Source organism: Rhinolophus ferrumequinum, chromosome 8 (assembly GCF_004115265.2).
Source record: "Rhinolophus ferrumequinum isolate MPI-CBG mRhiFer1 chromosome 8, mRhiFer1_v1.p, whole genome shotgun sequence".
NCBI classification, from domain to species: Eukaryota; Metazoa; Chordata; class Mammalia; order Chiroptera; family Rhinolophidae; genus Rhinolophus; species Rhinolophus ferrumequinum.
The window spans coordinates 2,131,202-2,152,596 of record NC_046291.1 but is presented as its reverse complement, the minus strand read 5'-3'; the positions used below and the strand labels follow the sequence as shown (position 1 = coordinate 2,152,596).

The 21,395-nt window shown below is 44.0% G+C and overlaps 1 protein-coding gene across 1 annotated transcript in view; it reads left to right on the top strand.

Annotated features, from left to right (window-relative positions):
- TRAF3IP1 (TRAF3 interacting protein 1) overlaps nucleotides 1–19,389 on the top strand; it is a 51,210-nt gene extending 31,821 nt beyond the window's left edge. Inside the window, exons 15-16 of the mRNA XM_033112838.1 lie at nucleotides 15,632–15,855; nucleotides 17,895–19,389. Coding sequence (XP_032968729.1) covers nucleotides 15,632–15,855; nucleotides 17,895–18,060 — 390 coding nt within the window. The 3' untranslated portion in view covers nucleotides 18,061–19,389. The remainder of the gene's footprint in view (nucleotides 1–15,631; nucleotides 15,856–17,894) is intronic.
- The last annotated feature ends 2,006 nt before the right edge of the window (nucleotides 19,390–21,395 follow it).

Sequence of the window (21,395 nt, the reverse complement as noted above, 5' to 3'; positions counted from 1 at the left end):
CGACTGCTTTGAGCATTTTTTTCATTATCCTGACTTATTTGTTCTCTTTTCAAGAGGAAATATTAAACTTTGTTAATAGTAAGATATTAGTTCATGCCAGCATTTTTCCTTCAGATTTATGAAGGTTTTGAAAAACAACCAGAAAAGCAGTTTTATTAGCGTTTCTTATGCTTCAAAACTACTTGCTTTTTAAACTTTATAACTAAAGATGCTTTAGAGTAATAGCCAGCAATTTCAAAGATGGTTCACTCACTTTAAAGTACTGGTTAGAGATTTCTCAGTCCGGAGTTTTCAATCTCCTTTTATATTATCTTCTTTGAGCTTTTTTTCATGTTATATCTGTTCTAAGTGAATGTACATTTCAGATGATTTTTCTTTTCATTTAAATTCTTTATTTTGAAATAGACTCTCTCAGAGTATTTCCCTTTGTAGATTTCTTTCTCTTTCAGCTTATTTCAAGTTGTGATTTTACTCTCTTCAGCTTCTTGGTCAGGTAAACGGTGCATCTTCGGGGGGAGTTGGGGTCACCCCTCTCCTCTGCTGAGAACTTGGGCTTCGTGGGGAGGCAGCTGTAAGAATATGTATCAAAGCCTGTGGGCCACATCCGCCTATGGTCATGATCGTTCTGTACGTGTACATATGAGTCATGAGGCTAGTTGCTTGTCTTCTGTCTCATTTAAAAATTCAAATAAGAGATGTTTTCTCTGTTTTTCACAAGTCGTCGTGTACCTTTGGTCTCAGTACTTTGTGCTGGATTTTACCTGCGTGTATGTATTTTACTGTCCTTCTCCGTGGAAGTTGTAATAAGGGCCAAATGTAGCATCCAGTGTCGGTAGAGATTATAGATGACATGCGTTTGGAATATGAGAACCTGTCTGTCATGTGTTGTAATGCCTCTTGATAGATAAAACAACCTTATCACAAATATGGTATATTTTAATTATAATAATTAGTATGTAGCAAATAGTTAGCTAAATTCTTATGTGAAAGTCAGGGATTTCAGTCTTGTTCTCTTTCACTTTGTTGATTTAAATAGACCTTTAAATTATTTCTTATTTTGGTAGCTAGATGGTGCAATTTCAACACAAATACTTTAATCCTGTTAGGAAAAAAACGCTATTCCCAATTCCTTCTTAACTGAAATTCTGCACCTGATAAAAGTATTTTTAGTTTGGACGTTTGTGGTCCTAGTGTTACTGGATGTCCTTTTGCTAGGAATATTGTTTTCATTTAAATATTTTTACTCAGTGAATGATAATGTGATGAATAAACATCTTATTTTAACTACAAATTTCAACTTAAAGTTCATGTCATGCTACATTGATCACTTTTCTAGATTTCAGTCACTTTTGGCCCCATAAGTCATGTTGCCTTAGTCCCATCAATACCCTATTCTGCGCTTTGCATAAAAGCTAGCTTTCGTTTGGTTAACGTTGACAGCCTAAGTCTGCAGACAGAAATTCAGTTACTAAGTAGGGAAGACCTTCTGTGTAAATATGTTCAGTGTGAGAGTTAACGGATGCGTGAGGGGTCAGTGTTATAGTAGCCGCAGGATGAAAAGCACTTGATAAGAATTAGAATTCAGATTGAATTTAGTCAAATTGACTGTGAAAAAAGGGGTGAAGCTCAGTGGGACAAAGTTCAGGTTGTCGGGAGAGCAATGAAGAGAGAAACACAAGGGCTTCGTCACGAGTTACAGATGCTGCAGCGGCCCAGCGGCCATGGGCCCAGCGACAGGAGGCAGTGGGATGCTGCCCCGACTGGAGAATCATTCAGTCATTTGAAGAGGTCTGAAGACTTAGAAAGTCCCCAGTGAGACAGCATGAACTTGTTTTAAAGAAAAAGAACATTAGAAATCAGGGCTTCCAACGACCTGGCAGAGCTCAGCCTGCCCTGGCCGGCCGCTACCACAGGTCTGGCGTGGCTGTCCTTGGCATGGAGCAGTGTCACTGCGCTGGGTCCTCAGGTGTGTCTGCTGTCCCAGGTGGGTAGTGGCTCAGCGGTGTCAGCAGTGAGCAGAGCCTGGCAACTTCTCGGCAGCTTCTCACCCTCTCTGCCGTGTCTCCCATGTGTGATCTCTCATCTCCCCAGGGCGCTTGGAGGCCAGCCGTGGCCACTTACTGCCCAGGAAAGTAAGGTTCCGGGAGTCTCACGCCCCACACCTGGCTCCTAGCCCTCATCCGGCTCTGGGCTGGAGGAGGAGGTCACATGGGCTACCTGGGGACAGCAGGGTGTCCCAGATTTCCCGTGCAATACGAAGGACACAGGGCCTGTCGCTGTGGCGCGGGCTCTCGCTTGAATCTCTTGGCTTTAGACAGACCAGCGTGTTTCCAGAACCATCTTAATCCTGAAATTCCGTATTTCTTTGGCTTCACTTTAAAAAAGAAATTTATTTCCTGGTAGCTTTTTTTTAATTCTTAGTTTATTTTGTTCTTTTTAAAACATGCCCACTTGAGCCCACTGCTGTGAGTGAGAAACACATTTATTTTTCTAGCTCCCATCTTGTTACTGTTCCTTGGATTTATTTCTGACTTGAAAAGCTGCTTCCAAGGAAGTGCTGTAGCTGGAGGATCAGACCGGACGTGGCTGAAAAATTAGGTTTTCTTAGGTTTTAATTTAACCTGGGTAGAATGGGCTCAGAAGGGACGTGATGGACCCTATGGTAGAAAGGGAAGATAAACACTCTGTCATTTGGAGACCAGTGACAGAGCTTTATCACTTTTTTCCAGGGTACGGGTTATAGGGGTATTTTAGAGTAAAGAAAAACTAAAGTGCTTGGCGTTAAAAAACGTTGATTCCCTCCTTACAGCAGTGACGCATGTGTAATTTTTCATGTTGGAGCATCAGCTAGGTTTTCTGATCGGAACCCTCCAACTGTTCCTCTGGCCAAAGATCCCGCCGCCCCAGGTGGGGTCTTTAATGATTAATGAAGCCCCTGACAGCCCTTGTCACCCCTTGTCACAGAGGCCGGGCGACAGCCACTTAGCAAAGGGTTACTCTACGTGAGCTTTACATTTTAGAGAATGTTCTTAAATCCCTTATGACACAAAGCGATGTTAAAATAGAAATGTGTTTAGACATTAATTTCTTAATAAGTTATTTATAAGTAAAATACGCTGTATATTAACACTCTTACATGTATACTTTATGTTACAAACAAGAAGTATTCTAGAAGTTTTATTGGTAAGGTTTTGAAACTCAGGAGTCATTCCCTTATATTAATATTTTGGGTGCTGGTTAGGCTTGCAGTTAGCTTACAAAAGCTTTAATGCACAAGTCGAATTCACTGGCAGTGAAAAATGATAGATACTGATGTTTTCATAGTGACAGTTAAGCCAAGCAAATAAAGTAAATACTTTGGAGCATTTTTTAAAAAGGCACTTTTGAAGAAAAACAGACTTAGAAGCAGGTCAAACCTTTAAAGTTGTGAAGGGCACTTTTGAGAACTTCCAGCTGCTCCAGAGATTACCGATCGGGGTATTCAGTGTGAAAGTGGGGTGTGTGTAACTGTCCTCTCAGCGTCTGTCCCTCTGCCCCCTTTGGTGCCGTCTTGGTTCAGCCCTTAGCCTTTGAGTAGGTGAAGTCGGCTCAGGGACTATGGAGGAACGGCCTGAGGTTGCCCATCCTGGGGGTGGTAGCAGGGACCCGAAGGTCCCAGAGTTTGGCGAGCTTCTGTGACATGCCAGGCCTGGGGCTGCTGCCACAGCTCTCAGTCATCTTACACTCACAGAAGAGCTGCATGTACAATACCAGGGAGTTTTCCCCTGAACTGTTTGAGAACAAATTGCTGACATCACTGCCAAATACTTGACTGATTTCTACAAACAGGGACCTTCTGCGTCAGCACCACAGGGCCCCCAAACTAGGAAATGGACACCGATACACTGTTACCAGCTGACCCTCCAGCAAGCCTTCCGTGGGCTCTTTCAGTGGGAAACAGTCTGTGGGTCTTTCCTTAACTCAGGACTTTTACCACTTGGAGGATTACAAGCCAGTTACTTTGTAGCAGGTCCCTCAGTTTGGGTCTCTGATGTTTCCTCAGGGCTCGCTGACAGAATCCTGTTGCGTGGCGTGGCGTGTGTTTTTCCCACTGTTGCTGGCTCTCGCCTGGGTCTCTTGATTTGAACGAGTCTGCCAGCTTCGCCACTGTCAGGTTACTACTCACTTTGTAATTATTAATATTTTGTTCGGAAGTACTTTGAAGCAGTGTAAGTGTCCTGTGCTTCTCTAAACTTCAATTTAATCATTTATTTGTCCCTGTGGGCTCATGGTTTCCAACTTTATTCAGCGGGTTGCGTGCTCTCTCACTCATTATTTTGATTTGGCCGGTGGGGTCTCCTTCACATCGGCTCTGGCGTCCTTTCAGTCACCAGCGTTCCTTCAGCTCTCCTTCCTTTGCGGCCTCCGTGTACTTCCACTGCCTCAGCCCCGCACTCAGCCGCTTCTGGTTCCTGTTAGTGGAGACGGTGCTTAGAACCCAGATACGTTCGCAACATGTGCTCCCTGCTTTTGGAATGTTTCGGCTGTCAGGCCCTCTCAGTGGTCAGAGCTGGAGAAAAAAGTGCGTGTGTGCGCACGTGTGTGTACGTGTGCATGTGTGTTGTGTGTGTGCGTGCACGCGCTTGTGTGTGTGTACACGTACACCAGAGGGTTCACTCTAGTTCCCCCCGTTCTGTGTCTGTAATTCCCTCCCCCAGCAGTGTGAACCCTGGCTCAGTATCCCTGGTAACCAGTCTCTCTCTGCTGCTCTTCACCCCGGCCGGTGTGGATGCCGTGTGCACCCACCTTGGGCTCTGACAGCACCCGTTACCCCCCGGGGATGAGCTCCAGGTCACTCCCGGTCTAGACAGCCTGTGCTGTCTGCAGCCCCCTCCTCCCTGGTACCCTCCCTCCTTCCATACGCTGGGCCCCACACTCCCCACTCTGTACCCTCGTGCTGATGCTTCCCTGGCTTTCCCCACCTGGGGGCTTCAGGAGGAAAAGGGGCAGAAAGAGACTGTTCCTGACTTGTCCTCGGAAGGGACTCTCGTAAGGTACGGACCAGTGTGTCTCATTTCCCTTTCCTGCGCACATAGCACTGGACACAAGTAAGTTGTCACTAACTGCTGACTGAACAAGAGTTAGCAGAGAAGGAGGGAAATGGATGGGAATACATGCTAAAACGTGAGGAAGCACTGGGCAGGAATGAAGAAGTTGGAACAGAGCGTTACAGGAGTAGCGGACATACTCCGAGGCTTCAGGGAGGAAAGGGGCCTGGTAAGGAGGGGTGGACCTGGGTGGACCCCGCACAACCACTGGGGTCGCCGTCCTGGTGCTAAGCCCTGGCGGCCCGGCCTGGTCGCAGGCCACCGAGCATGGGGAGCGGGCACAGCTGTCTGCCCTGTGGTTTGGACAGTAATACCAATTTCCAAGGCAAGTGTGATAGGAATGTAGTTTGCATAGCTTTCTGACATCGATTCGTGTGCTGTTAAATGAATGTGTGCCTTTTAGAGGCACTTGGTAATTCATGAAAGCAAGAAGCTTAACCTGCTATGAGCCTGCTCTCAAAAGTGCTTTTATGTTCTGGGCAAAAAGGGAACTCACAATATTGGCAATACTGTTGAGATAAAAGGGTTTTATAAAAACAAAACAAAGCACCGTCCTGTGAGTACTCTGTAGGGCAGGGCACAGTAGGTTCTTTTCGAGGGAACCAGAGTCAGATTTGCTTTTATACTTGTCTGTAGCCCAGGTGCCCAAGAAAGTGGGACAGGAGCTGCCACATTTGGAGAAAAACAGCTGACCCCCAGATCCTTATTATTTAGTCAGGTTGGTGTTTCACAGGTAGAAACAACGAAAGACATACCCAGGTTGATGCAAGGGCTCAAAAAACATTGCTCTTGTATTCTTGAAAAAACAAGTTGCCCGAAATATAGTCTGTCTGGATAACTGAGAGATCAGAAAGCAAACATGAACAAGCCGCTCTGAGCCCACCCCTCCGGAAAGGCCGCGTGTAGACCCCTGTGACCTGTGCAGCTGTCCCTTGTCACAGGTGGCGGCGCACTTGAAAAGTGCCTGCTCCAAGTGTGAAAGGCACAGCGGACTTCAAACACTTAGAAGGAAAAGAGCAACATAAAGTATCTGTCAGTATTCTTTATATTGACTAATGTTGAAACAGTATTTTGGATAAATTGAGTTAAATAAACTTCACTGAAATTAGTTTCACCTATTTCTTTTTACTTTTTTAATGAAACTGGTAGAAAATGTTAAATTATATATGTGACTCTCGTGTTTCTATTGGGCACCAGTGGTATGGACGAAATGAATTCAAATGGAGCCTTAAAGCCAGTTAAACAAATAGAACTGAGCATAACTATTACTACAGAATTGAATGGAAAAGCCCTAAACTGGGTTTCCAAATCGTTGTTGTAGGTGGTAGGGTGGAGGGTCGAAGGTGGTAAACCCACATTAAAATCATCATGTATGCTCAAGTTTTTCCTTCACTTTCCTTAAGGTGCCTTGATGAGTGAGTCTTAATTTTAATCTCGTCAAATTTCTGAGTCTTATATCTTATGATTAGTGGTTTTTATGTCTTAGTTAAGAAGTGCTTCTCTAAGGTCAGAAAGATATTTCTTCTGTTTAAAAACTTAAAGCTTTGTTTTGACATTCAGGTCCTTAATCCACCTGGGATTGATTTTCCTGTCTGTTGTGAGATAGAGGTGCAGCTTTTCCCCCGTATGGATATCCAGCTTTCCCTCATTTCCACACTGATCTGCCATGTGTGGGGCTTTTTCTGGATTCTGTGCACCAGCGGTCAGCAAACTTTTTCTACAAAGGGGCAGGTAGTCAGTATTTTCCGCGGAGTGAGCCTTGTACTCTCTGTCCCCAGTGCTCAGTGCTGCCCTTGCAGGCTACGTGCTGAGGACTGAGTGTGGCTGGGCTCCAAAAAACTTTATTTATGGATGCTGAGATGGGAATTTTATAAAACTTCCACACATGTCACAAAATATTACTCTTTAAATAATGTTTGCAACTATTTAAAAGTGTAAAAACCGTTCTTAGCTCCTGGGCTACACAAAAACAATGGGTGTTAGACCAGCCAGCAGGCGAGAGCGCTCCCCACCCCCTTTCCCAGTCCACCCTGCTTTCATCACTGTAGCTTTATAATCAGGCCCCTCTGCCAGCTTGGCTGGTGATTGGTCCTCCCCGCTTCTTTGCAGGTACTGTCACCGGCCCCCTGGATTGCAGTGGGAGCCTTCCTGCACGAGACTGCCTGAGACTGTCCGTTTATTGGCCTTCTTTAATGTTCTCAGTAAACACTGACGCTGCTGTTGGTGGAGGATGTGAGCGTCTCTTGTCAGATTTGCATCTGGGTGCTCTGGAGTCTGTCCTGCTGTTGTAAATTCTGTCTATTTTAAATTTGTTTTCTAATTCTTTGTTGCTGGTAGGTAGGAATGTCCATGACTCACAACCAGCTTCCTTGGTAAACTTTTCAAAATGTGTGTTGATTCTTTTGTGTTTCTACGCTGTACCAGCAGCCGGTACTGACACAGATGCTGGTGAGAAACGGGCCAGGGCACCAGGAGGCCGAGGGGCTGGTCCAAGGCCATGGGGGTGGGGAGCGGTGGCACATGGGCAGTCACCCGGGGCAGGGGCCCTGCTGTTCCCTGTGCCAACCTGTTGTTCTCGTCACCGCTAAGTCCTGGCGGCTCACTTCCTCCTCGCCTGTCCTCATGCTTTTCTTTTTCTTGTCTGATTGCTCTGGCAACTAATGGGAATGAGTTTCCTTCCTGCTTCGAACAGGATGCTTCTGAAATTTACCCTTTTCTGATATTTGTTGTAGCAAACAGATGGAGAAAGTACGATTTTCCCCCCAGTATGGGGCTTTGTCATGCATGCGTGTTGAATTTTATTAAATGCATTTTCTACAATGATTAAAATGATTCTGTTATATTTAATTTGTTAAATAACATAGGTGGCTTTTTTCTGTAGAATAGATGATCGATGATGGAATGATATTGTTTGTGGATAACTTGTTGGGGACTTAACCTGTAAAACTGTCTGAACACCGTGTTTCTTTTGTGGGGTAAGTTGAAACCACTGCTTTTATTTCTGTATTAATTATGGGAGTATTCAGCCTTTCTATTTTTTCTTAAGTTCTGGTTATCAGTTTCTCTTAAAATGTCCAAGTTTGTAAAAAGGTCTTGATAGAATTCTTTTAAACATCTCTATTTGTAGTTTAGTTTTGTTCTCTCTTTATTAATAATACTCCATATTTTTGTTTTTTTTCTTTTCCTTAAATCATTTTTTTTCAGTAATTTGTCTGTCAGTCTTCTTAAACCACCAACTTTTGGCTTTATTGATCTTCTCTTTGAATCTTTGTTTTACTGATATCTCCAATTTTTAAAATTTCCTTCCTTTTACTCTTTGTGTTTATTCTGTAAGAACAAAACTTCATGGTTAGGAATTACGGATCTCATTTTTTTCCCTAAAGCATGTATTTTAACAGGTAGTTAATAGTGAAATAGAATGTATTCCAGCTCTGAATACTCTGTTCCCTATTAGGTAAGTGTATTTCCGTCTGTTTCCGTTAGCAGTCAGTGTTTCTTCTTCATCTGTGCTGCCACATCCAGTAAAGAGTCACTTGTTTCAGTTGAAAAAAATTCAGTTGGTTGTTGTAGCATCGTTGAACATGGCTTCCTTATCTTACATTTAACCTAAAAATGATTCTTGAGCCAAATAAAATCACTAGTGTGTTGTCTCTTAAGAATGAATGGCACGTATGAAAATTCAACTAGAAACTCATAGTGAACTAGGAATAAAAAAGTATTTCCTCATGTTGGGGACAAGAGGACCCGCATCAGGGACAGTGTCACCCTATTTAGATTTCTGGAGGTTCTGCCAGTGCAAAACGAAAGGAGGTTTAATTCCAGAGGGAAGACAGGATCATCATTCTGTGAAGATGACAGCAGCCTATCAAGTAAATCAATCCCCCCCAAAGTTAAAACTATTAGGAAAAAAAAATGTTGACCAGTGACAAAATAAATGGACACAAGTCAGTGTTTTTCCTGCATGTCAGCAATAAGCAGTGGGAAACCACAGTCTCCTCCAGATCTGGAGATAACATTGTCACTTATAGGGGCATGTCTGCACCTAACAAGGCGTTTCTAGTAACTGGATTGAGAAGCCAAGGAATTTTACCAAGAAATGGAAAAGGTCTGGAAAAAATCAAGACATTGTCGTTTCCCTCAAATTTATTTATAAATTTAATGCGATTCCAGTAAATAATCAATGGATGTTTTGGAACTTCGCAGAGAGTATTTTAAGGTTCATCTGGAAGATAAATGTATGAGAAGAGGCTTTCATAAAAATGCCCAAAAGGACCACCAGTTCTAGGCCAGTAAGGTCACACTCTTACTGTGTTACTTTGCGTAGAGAAGGGAGCGTTTCCGCCGAGAAGCTGAGTTCTGCCTCCATGTTGCCCGCTTGCTCTGTTAATGTCAGTATGACCAATTCTCCGTGTGATCAGATGATTTGTAAATTATTTCCATTTTTCCGGTCAGTGAGAAAGGCCAATCTGAACACTGTCTTCTGTGTTCTGTAACTAACCTTGCATCATTCAGCCTGCGACCCCACGGGGTCTCAGCCCGGCCTCCTCCTCTGACTTTACACTAACTTCCAGGAAGGCTCCTCGGGTCTAGTCCAGGGAGTAATGTTCGTGGACCTAGTTAACAGTTAAGATCTTGTGCTCTGCACCAGCTCAAGGGCTCCTTACACGCATTTCTTCTCCTATGGGAGCTTCCCCGTCAGTGTGGACAATTAGCTAACATTTATAGCGCACTTCTTACGATTAGGGAATTGCATGCGTCACTTCATTTAATCCTCGAAGTAATCTGTGAGATAGGCTATCCCCATTTTCTAGGTTAGGAAACTGAGGCACAGAGGTCATCTCGTCCAAGGTTATGTAACATTAAGTCGCAGAGGTAGGATGGCACCCCATATTCATCTGGCCCGGGCTGAGCAGTTAACCCTCACATGGTGTAGCTTCTCATACAGGCATTCTAGAAGCTTCCTGCTCATGTTGATTTCTTATCTGTAGTTGTTGCAGTGAGCAGACTTTCTCACCTGGAAGGTTGTTCACATGTAGTCATGCATGTCCCCGACATGCAGCGTTAGTTGTCTATCTGCTGCCAGTGGAATGGTTTAGTATTACTACCCACAGTTGTTGGATTGCGGAAATGCTGCAGGAGTCTACGTCCTTTTTCTACACATAGAAATAAAATGTTGTTTCATGAAAAATAGTTGTAAGTTGGTATGCCCATTTTGGAAAACTGTTTGACATTGTCCTAAGATTGAAGACACACATGCCCTGTGACCCGGCAGTGCCTCTTCTGGGTGTATTTCCTGCAGAACCTGTGCCCGTGTGTAGGGGGACGTAGATAAGAGTATTCAGAGTTACATTGTTTGTAAATGTCCGTCAGTGGTAGCGAGGATGAATAGATAAAATTAAATGCCATTCAGCAGAGCAAGTGAATGAAATACACATGCTTATGACTCATGGTTGATTCTTAAATTTACTGTTGAGGAGAGGCTGACACACATGGGTGGGTACTGCGATGCCATTTGCCCTATACGAATACAGCAAGCGAGCAGGGGACCAAACAGCAGGACATGTTGTACACCCAGGGCTGGTTCAGCACCCGGGCATCACGGTGGTGACCTTGGGCCTCGGGGACCCCGGAGGCCTTGCTTTCTTGACCCAGGCTGCAGGTGTCACTCTATCATTTTGTTAAACCGTGCGTTCTGTTTTGTGTGCTTTTCTGTGTGAGTGTAAAGGTTAACGTGTTTGATTGCAGACTGTTTTACTGTGCGTTCACTATAGCCAGTGTGACCTGCATCAGAGATGAAGGTATGGTTTCCATAGGAGTTTGGCGCTGTAATATTTCTGGGTGAACAGAACACTCGAATAGTTACTCTGTTGGTCTCTGCTTTTCTGTTGTAACTTGGATGCAGGCATTCCTCGGTTTATGAAAACAAGGCACTTTTGACAGATTGTCTAGGTTAGTGCCTGAGGTCACAGGAGAGTATGTTATGTAAAGCACATATTCACTCTGATTTATTACCCCCCAGTTAATCACAGCTTTGTTTATTGGGTTTGCTTCCTGTAGGGAAAGCCCCGTTCGGGGGTGTGCAGGACCCTCAGATCCAGGGGTAGAGTGGAGGGCGGGGCAGGTGCCACCAGTCCTCCCGTTGCGCCCCAAAGCCTGCCCCTGTAGATGGCTGGCGGTGTCTAAGGGTCCTGCTGGAGGGCACCATTTTAGAAATAGTACTTTCTTCTCCTAAAGCCCTGAAATTGAAACTTAGAGAAGCAAATCGCTCAGGTCAATGGTTTTTATTTGTCTGATGTATAATAAATACTTTTAGATTTAAAAATCACTCTGGGGATAAGTGTGGTGTGGTAAATGCAAATAAGATTAAGTCCCAAAGTGACTAACTGAAAACTCCTGGAAAGTCACTTTTCTAAAGTGCTTATACCGGGGTGCCAAAAAAAAAAGTATACATATGACTTGTATTCACCTTTTGTTATCGGTATATATTATTACAATTTTAATACAGTTTTTTCCTTCTTAAAATGTATTATAGTTTTTTTGGCCCCCTCTGTACGCTGACACACTTTGCCAGAGGCTTCCTGCCAGAAACCAGCTGAGTAAATCATCTGCAGCCTGCAGGAGGAGAAGGGCACCGGAGGGCGGACACATGTCCCGTGAAACACTCATGGCTGCCACCCCTCTGTCGCCTGTAGAAACTGATCCCATGACAAGGGTGCCACAGCCATGTGCTCGGGCCGGCCAGCATGGCTCCGGGCGGGTGTCTGAGCTCAGAATCGCATCTTTCAGGAAAGAGTTTTGAGGTCTGATTTCATGGTGTGGCTTATTTATATTTAAAAGTGGAGATGGGCAGGGACTGTGTCAGTAAGTAAGATAAATGGTGTTTTGATGACAGGACTTGTCTTCCTGGAGCTGGACATAACCACCTGTTCATTGGTGCTGACAATATATAACCACACTTGTATTTTCCCGTGTGCGCCCATGGCCGCCACGGGACCTCGCGGTGCGAGCTGCCTCCGCACTGCGGCCAGCTTGCTGCTTCCCCACGAGGGGCTTTGTGGCCTTGTTCTTCGTGTGGATAAACTTAGGACCACAGTCAGCTTTATGGAGGGTTTCCTGTGTACGAGGCACTGAGCTGCCCGTTTCATGTTACCCCATTTAATCTTAGCGGCAGGGGGAACGTTTTTACTTCGTTTACTGTGAGGAAACTGAGGCACGGCGCTCGGTCAGGCTCCCGAGGCTGTCACGTGAGGAGGTGGTGAAGCTGGGCTGGCACTGGCCTCACGACTGCAGAGTGCTTGTTCCCGGCCACGCGCTGCCTTTCCCACCAGTCGTCCCGTGTTCTGGGGGTTTTAGGTGGTATTTTCTGTCATTACATAGTTTCATTATTTTTTGGTTTTCCGTTTTCAAAAACTAAGTATATTGCATATGACTGATTCCTGAGTGGTGAGTGTGGTAGTAGGTTCTCAGATTTTATTGTACATCTTAAGTCCATGAAACGGGTTTGTAATGGTTACGTTCTCCTGGAAAGTTGCTGATGGAGCTGCATAAGCGGTGTATAAATCAGTCTGTCGTCAGAGGGTGTGCTTTTCTAAGCACATAATCACCGCCTGACCTATTCACCCCCACCCTGCCACGGCCATTTAAATGAAAGTTTGAAAAATGCCAGAATTTTGATGTTTTGCAGCAACGAGTTTGCAGCAATAAGTCTCTCTTGACTATCAGAACCTGAGCCCAGATGTATCTTATTTTAAATTCTTGACCTCTTAAAAATAAAGTTATAAACTATAGGATTAGCATTCCAAGTTCCGCTCGGCTCTGCGGTGCAGGGACATGGAGCTGGACGAGGTGACGTGGAATGGAGGGGCCTGACCACATAGCCACAGTGTCCTCTCCACCTTGTAGCTCAGGGACCCCTGTGACATGTATGTACGTTTGTCTCCCATCCTTGGTTCTGAGCCCTAAACAGTTTTACAGTAGAGTCCACATGTGCTGAAGACATTAGAATTCTTAGTAATCGTTATGAATGGGCTTAAATAGCATTGTCGATTTCTCAACTAAGTCAATGAGAGATTTATTCATCTTCCTATAATAAAATCAACACATGTTTTCTTGGGAAGTAATTTATAATTGTATCAGAGCCGTTTTCCTCATGTAGCATTTTAAAGGCATTTATGTTGCCATTACCCTTTTGCTCTCCTTAAACTTATTTTGAGGTAACGGTAGTTCACGTGCACTTGTGAGAAATAACGGTGATATCCCAGGTCCCTTTCCTGAGTTTTCCCCACTGCTGACATCTTGCACCACCGTAGTGTAATGTCACACCCGACGTGCTCCCCTTAATGCAGTCAAGATACAGAGCCTTTCCATCACTGCAAGCATCCCTCCTGTCCTTTTACAACCACACCCACCCGCCACCTGCCACCCACCTCCTTCTTAACCCCTGGCAACCACAATCTGTTCTCCATCTTTTTAATTGTGTCGTTTCAACGATGTTCTGTAAGTGGAATCATATAGCGCGTAATCCTCTGAGGCCTCTTTCATTCAGTATAATTCTCTGAGATGCAGGCGGCTGTGGGAATCAGCGGTCCACCCCTCTCTATGGCCAAGTAGCCATCCCTGGTATGGATGTAGCTGTTCATTTAACTCTTCACCAGTTGAGCGCCATGGGCCGTTTCCAGGTTTGGGTGCTTTGAATAAAGCCTCTGTACACATCTATGTACAGGTTTTTGTGTGAACATGAGTCTCATTTCTCTAGGAGAATACTTGCTGGGCCTTGTGCTAACTGCATGTTTAGTTTTTACAGAAAGTGCCACACAGTTTTCCAGAGCAGCTGCACCATTTTACAGTCGCACCAGCCGTGTATGAGGGTCCGGCTTCTCTGCGTCCTCACAGCATGTGGTGTTGTCACCGTATTGATTTTAGCCATTCTGATGGGTGTGGAGTGATGGCATCTCAGTGTGGTTTTAGTTCGCATTTTCCTAAGGGGCAATGACCTTGAACATCTTTTCACGTGCTTGTCCTCTATCTGTGTCCTCTTTGGTGAAATGCTTGTTCATGACTTTTGCCCATGTTTTAATTGGATTGTTTACTATTTGCTGTTGAGTTTGGAGAATTTATATATTCTAGATACTAGTTCTTTGTCAGATCTACGGTTTGAAAATATATTCTCTCACTCTCTAACTCATCTTTCATCCTCACAACAGGGTTTCTTGCACAATGAAAGTTTTAAATTTTCATAGAGTCCATTTTACCAGTTTTTCCTTTAATGGATTGTGCTTTTGGTGTCAAGTCTGAGAACTCTTTGTCTGGCCCTCCATCCCAAAGATTTCCTCCTTTTTTCTAAAAGCTTCATAGTTTTACATTTTACATTTAAGTCCACAATCTATTTTGAGTTACCTTTTGTGTAAGATATGGAGGCTTCGGTCAAGGTTCACTTTCCCCCGTGTGGATGTCCAGTTGTGCAGGTGCCATATGTTGAAAGACTCCATTCCTCCACTGCATTGCTTTTGCACCTTTGTCAGACATCCGTTGGGCCTATTGGCGTGGATTTATTTCTGGATTCTCTGTTCTGATTCATTGGTCTGTGTGTCTGTCCTACCAGCACACACTGCCTTGGTTACTGTAGCTACATCCTAAGTCCTGAAATTGGGTAGACTGGCTGCTCCCTCCTTAGCCTTCTCTTTCTAAAGGTTTTAGCTCTTGCAGGTCCTCTGCTTCTCCACATAAATTTTAAGATAACCTTGTCTATATGTAAAACAAACTTTGACATTTTTATAGGAATTGTGTTAAACCTGTATATCAGTTTGGGGAGAATTGACATTTTTACCATGTTGAGTCTTGTAATTGATGAACATGGTATGTCTCTCCATTTATTTAGATCTTTGATTTCTTTCATCTGCATTATGTAGTTTTCAGTATACAAGTTCTATACACATTTTGATAGATTTACATCTACTCTTTTCCCTTTTTTGAGCAAATGGAAATACAGCTGATTTTTGTATGTTTATCTTATATCATGCAGTGTTGCTGAACTCACTCACTAGCTCTATGAGTTTTACCTTTTATTTTCATTTAACATTTCCAATGTGCCAGGTGTTGTATTCAGGCTTTCCATATGTTTGCCAGAAGTCAGCAGGTGGTGGGGCTAGGGTCTTGGCAGGTGAATTATTTATTCACTTCATTTGTTCACTTGGGAAATAACACCTTAACATATAGAAATTTGCCCTTCAGACAGCCTTCTAAGTAAAGAACCCTGTACCCTCTGACAAGGGAAGGAATGGACCCTCGCCCGCACTGCTTACTGCTCACACAGCGCTTGGCACCGCGGGACTGCTGCTGGCCCAAGCCTCAAGTTCGCAGAAGCAAAGCAGTGTCGCGTAGGCCGGAGGGTCTTGAGCCAGCACTGTCCCCACTCCCCTGCCATCCTGCCTTAGTACTGAGGACGTCTCTTCCTCTCCCCGTTCTCCCTCCCCCTTCTCCCTCCCCCTCTCCTTCCCCCTCTCCCCCCTCTTCCCCCTCTCCTCGTATTTTCCCACTGCCTGTAGGAGAAGTTGCCTGTCTTTGAGTCTGGGTGGAAGAAGGAAAAGGACATCGTCTCCAAAGAGATAGAGAAGCTCCGCGTGTCCATCCAGACGCTGTGCAAGAGTGCGCTCCCCCTGGGCAAGACCATGGACTACCTGCAGGAGGACGTGGACGCCATGCAGCACGAGCTGCAGCTGTGGCACAGCGAGAACAAGCAGCACGCAGAGACCCTACGGGAGGAGCAGAGGTCAGCGGGGGGCGGGGCCAAGCCTGCACCACCGCCCAGCCCTCTTCCCGCGAGGAAACCTGCTGCTGCTGCTTTCCTGTCCTAGTGTGCATTTCTTTGTAGCAATTGGAGAAGATTTGGAGTTCATGTTCGCACACATAACAGGTTCAGACATTAAAAAATACAGGGAACTTTGCAGTTTGGCTACCATATTTTTCATGTTTTTTATCAAAATCCCCAAAGCTTTATAATTGTTTATAGTTGGAAAGTATTTTAGTTTTTTACTCTGAAAAAAATGCTGATGAATGTATTTTGAAATTGCTCCTATGAAAGAAATATAATAGTCACTAAAAAGAGATTTATTTTAGGGAAGTGTTTGCCATTCTGTATTTATAATCAGTGAATCTGGGGTGCATATAATTTTATATCAACTCTTAAGTGTTTTAGAAAACACTTAATATGACTCAGTGATATACCCAAACCCATATGATAAAAAGCTATATTATAATGAAGTCCTACTCTTTATTATTAGTCTGCTTATTCTTAAAAAGCCCCTTAAATTTTAAAATGTAAGCATGAAAGAAGTTAGAAATCACTGAGAACTTTTTTGGTGCCTATTCTAGAATGATCCATGGTCACCCCCATCCAAAAGTAGAGCATTCCTCTGAAACCTTGCTTAAGCCGAAATGGCATAAAGCAAAGATTTTTGAGTGTTGCCAGACCCAAAAAAATCACCCACCGAATCATCCCAAGTAACAGGTAAAACCTCACGTAACCCTCTCATGTGGTCAGAGCAGGAGGGATGTGATAGATACACCCCCACCAGTCAGTCCACTCAAGCAATAGATTGTCCATTTTATCTGTTATTGGGGTTCTGACTAAGACCCCTTTGCTACTTGCAGAACCGATAGTAACTTCATCAGCTTTCAGGATTCTTTTTCTGTGTGTAAATGGTATGCATGGTGGCAGGTTCAACGCACACAGGTCTTTATATCGTTCACCGTGATTGAAACGCTCAATTCCATCCAGTTTTATGGTGTCACACCCTTAGAAGCTCCCTTCGGCTTTTCTGCCGCTGTAGGACACACTTGCTAATGGATGCACAGAGTAAATGGGTAAAGCACTGGTGCTCCCGGACGGGGTCAGAGAGCTGGGCCTGGCGCCCAGACGCAGTGTCTGGCTTCTGGAGGAGCTGGCGGGGCCTCACACCGGCGGCTGTCAAACCGGCGCTGACCGCTATTTTCACTTTTTGCATTTCTTGTAAAAGCAAGAACCCTTTGGATTTCTTCTGGTTAGCTCAAACCTGTAGTAACAGAGGTCTTTTGTGAAAGTGAAGTGGCATAACGTGAACTTTCTAAAAGCAGGGATGCCCGTAATCAGTTAGCACTTAACATTTTGATGTAAGGTGTTAAAAAGTATCATTGCAGACATTTCCTCCCTAAAAAAAACCTGTTTTTGCTTTACAGTAGGTAGGTAGGAAGCTGTTGTTTTTTTTGTTTTGTATTTATGTGCTTAAAAAACCTAAAGGGAAAGATTAAGTCTGACCTGGCTTTCCGAAGTATTTCTAGTGTCACCCCAGTACTTAACCCGTAGTGAAAGGCCTCCTGTCATGTCTTGGACAAGTGAATCATGGAGACTTCCTCCGGGAAGCCCTGGAAGCTGGGTGAGCCTCCCCTTGAGGTTGGGATTCCAGCAAGGCAGGTGCGGTGGGGGGCATATCGGGCTGTCCACGTGTTGATGGGTCTCGCTGCTCACCTACCTGACATCCCCCGGGCTCTCTGTGACACCTGTAACTTAAGTACTTGAAGAAATCTCAGCCCGCGCTGTCTAAATTTCAAGTTCAACTTCATTTTGGGTTGTGGGGGTTGTGAAAAATAATCTAGATTTCTCCCAGGTGTGAGGTTTTTCTCTTTATATCATTATTGTAGTATGTTTCTGATTGTGTCCTTTTTCTTTGGATGCGATCAGTAGTTTCCTTTTGTCGCCTTTCAGTGTATAATGAAACAGCAAATCTAAAATGAGCCAGGATACTTACCAGCCACTGGTTGTGTTTCCGGCAGCATCACAGACAGCACCGTGGAGCCCTTACGGGCCCAGCTTGCGGAGCTGGAGCAGCTGATTAAAGACCAGCAGGACAAGATCTGCGCTGTGAAGGCCAACATCCTCAGGAACGAGGAGAAAATTCAGAAAATGGTGTACAGCATCAATTTGAGTTCGAGAAGGTGAAAGCTCAGAAATCTCAAAGACTAGAAGTCATCTTCAGTTGGAAAATAAAAAGGACGGTAGAATGTCATTCCTTTTGAACTGTCAGCTTGCTAAGAAAACAAATGGTTTCCAATGTTATCCAACTAATTTTCGGAGCTTTAAAACTGTAGACGTATTAGTGTATAGAAAAGACCGTGTGTTCCTACCTTCCTCCAGCTAGAATACTTGCTAATTATAAATAGCTCTTCAAAACGTCCGTGTGAGAAGTTTCTTTGCGAGCCTGTCCTGTGTGTTTCTGCAGAAGACTGTTGCGTTTAGTTCTGTACCAGAATTTTCAGGCAGTAAGTGGCCTTGGCACACCAAGGCAAACCGTAGTCGTTGACTTCAGGTTTCAGGTCTAGTGACAGGACTTCCATAAGTCAAGCACTGAATGAAGGAGGATAGGCGTTTTATAAATGGAGTGAGGCCTGAAAATGAATGAACTGTATTTGTAGTTCAGTTCCACTTGCACAGCGTTCATTTCAGCCTATACCTTTATAAAGGGACATGGGAGCTTTCTTTTAGCCTCTCTATATTTGCATGTGCTTCTTCGTGTAATTTTCTTATTGGTCCCTATTGTCTTTTGCTTGTGTTTCTAGCCCTTAAAATTCATAAATTTCAAAAGGAGATTCGAGGTGGCCTTCATGACCTTGTCTGGACATAGGGTTGTCCCCGGCTGTCCTCTCCTTCTTCAGCATTTGCCCCTGCTTTTCCCCACGGCGGTGCTGGTGGGGCTCGGCAGGAGTCCCTGTTTTCTGTAAGAAGAGGGCTTGCTCTCCAAGGAATTGGCGCCATGTCCTTTCCTTCTCATAGGTGTGTGCACCTGTGCACCTGAGAGACAGGTAGCTTAGGGAAAACGGCAAAAGGAAGACTTACAAGGATGCACGGATTTACAACATTTTTTGATAGGACCATTTTGGGGGGGAAATTATTTTTTAAAGCAAAAATTTTTTGTTTTTGTTTTTTTTAAAACATGGTTTGTATTTAGTTTTTCACATACATATAATTCTGTAAATACGTCTTCAAGTGTGGGTGCAAAGGATTTCACTATTTGGAGACATGTTTACTAGTCTTAGGTGTGGGTTCTGATATCTTGTATTTATTATGTAAACCAAGAGTGCCAGGTTAAGTGTTAGAACTGCCTGAGGAGGTTTTGTTCCTTTAAGGATCAGCACAAATGGCACAGTATAGTTTTTTCTTAGTGTGATTTCCAAAATGAATCTTTTACTCAGGTAGTTATATGATTTTCTAAGCCAAGTGCAAGATCAGATTATTAAGACCTACCATTTAGAAACACTGGTCTTCTTCTCCTCCATAAAATACACCATAAAATTTTATTTGATCAAATTATATTTAATACTTATTGGGGGAGGGGAGGTTTGTTAGTTACTAGCCCTTCATACACTTATAATCTTTTCTTCCACTAAATTCAAATGACTTAGCCACAGCCTTCAATGGACTCTGTTTTGCTTCAAGTTAAGATATCTGCCTTTTATGAATTTGTATGTATGACTAGAATTTTTATGTTGCAAAAAATTACATGCACTGTATGTGGGTAAAATTTTGTATGAAGTAGTCTATCAAATTGTATCATAAAACTTATTTTTTTCTTTTATACATAAATCATTAAAAATAATCACATATTTTTTCTATAAATGTATTGGTTGTGCAATTCAGTTGACTCCTGGAAAAAATTTATAAGCATTTGTATTTTTTTTATTTTCAAATTTGTGCATTTTGTTTTCCTTTGAAGAAGGTTCAGGGAAATTTATTTCTTCATATTGTGACGCTTATCTCTGCTGTATAAATTGAAAGTTTATATGACAGATAAGCATTTATCAGAAATTTGAAGATCATTCGTGAGGTTTTAGAAAGTCTGCATGTGATTTTTCCTGTATCTTATCACAAACAAATTAAATCCTGATGTTATTTATTATTTTGATAAAACACACAAATGGGATTATTAAATGTTTTCTCTACTTTGGTTTATAAGTTTTCAGGAAGTACTAGTCATCCTTCAGAAATTTTAATTTAAAGGTTGAGCTGACGCTAATTTATATTCAAAGGAAATACACAAACCTTTGGAAAAAATAATTCAAGGCTAACATTCAAGCTTTCTTCTTTGATATTCATACTTATTTTTCTTTTCAATAAGCAGTTTAGAAAAATAGTGATGATTGAAATCCGTTAAGAGAGATGATGTCACTACGTGACTACGTGGGGTTTAGGATTCGGCGTGGTCTGGCCGCTCGGCGGCTGTTGCCAGGGCGCCTGAAACGTGCCTGCACTTCTTTTTAAAGCCGCTGCACTGAGTGAGATTTGTCTTCCACTGACGTGCCCAGTGTCACGGCACACAAGTGAAAGGACAGATGGCCTAGACGGACCTCCACCAGCTTTTGAATAAGAGCTTGATGGCAGCGGTCACAGGCTTAGGATGGCCAGTTTGCTCGAGCTTCCACAAGGATGGCTAGGAAATGAGGCCTCCTACACAGATCGTGTGCTCACATGTGCCTGCCTTCAAGGAAGACGGTCCACAGAGGCTGGGACTCGGCTCCCAGCTGTGGAATCTTCTGCCACCGCAGAGATGCAGAGAGCACGTCACGGAGTTCGTCTACTCCTGAGACCCCCCCACAACCCCCTCAGCGGCTCCAGCAACGTGCGATGTAGGTAAGCAAGTGTGTGAGGGGTGGAACGTGCAGGACATCTGGGGTTGGCAGGTGGGCCGAGTTTCTTTCTGTCCTACGATGCTCTTTATTAATTAAACGGTGTTTTGGTGAGGAGAAATTGTACAAGCTCTGCAGTAGGGTGGAAGCCAAGCCCCTGGGAGAATCCCCTGTTGCTTGTTTTCTGTGTGTTTGTGGGGACAGAGTCCCAGAGAGCAGTTTCCAGGCTCTCGGCCTCACGTGGAAAGATGCTGGCTCGGGTAGTAGATGGTCATCAGCTGTGAATAGTTGGCCATCAGCTGTAACCAGTTAGCCATTAGCCACTGATATAACTGCCGTGGCTACACTAGCAAGCGCGGACTGCAGTTAGCAAGGGGTTTGTAGGTTGGCAGAGAAGGGGATGGTGGATGCATCTAGCAAGTGGGGTTAGCAAGCGCGGATGGCAAATTGCAGATAATGTGGATCTTACTTCATGTGGATCTTACTTCCTGTGTCTCGCCCGGCCGCCAGCGATACTGGTGTGCAGGAAGACCCCTTGTTGGGGTACTGACGGATGTTTGCTTTTGTGTCTCGACCAGCCGCCATTGAGAATATAGTGGTATGGACCCCCTGATCCATGGCTCTGTTGCTGTTCCTTTTTGGTCTCGCCATATC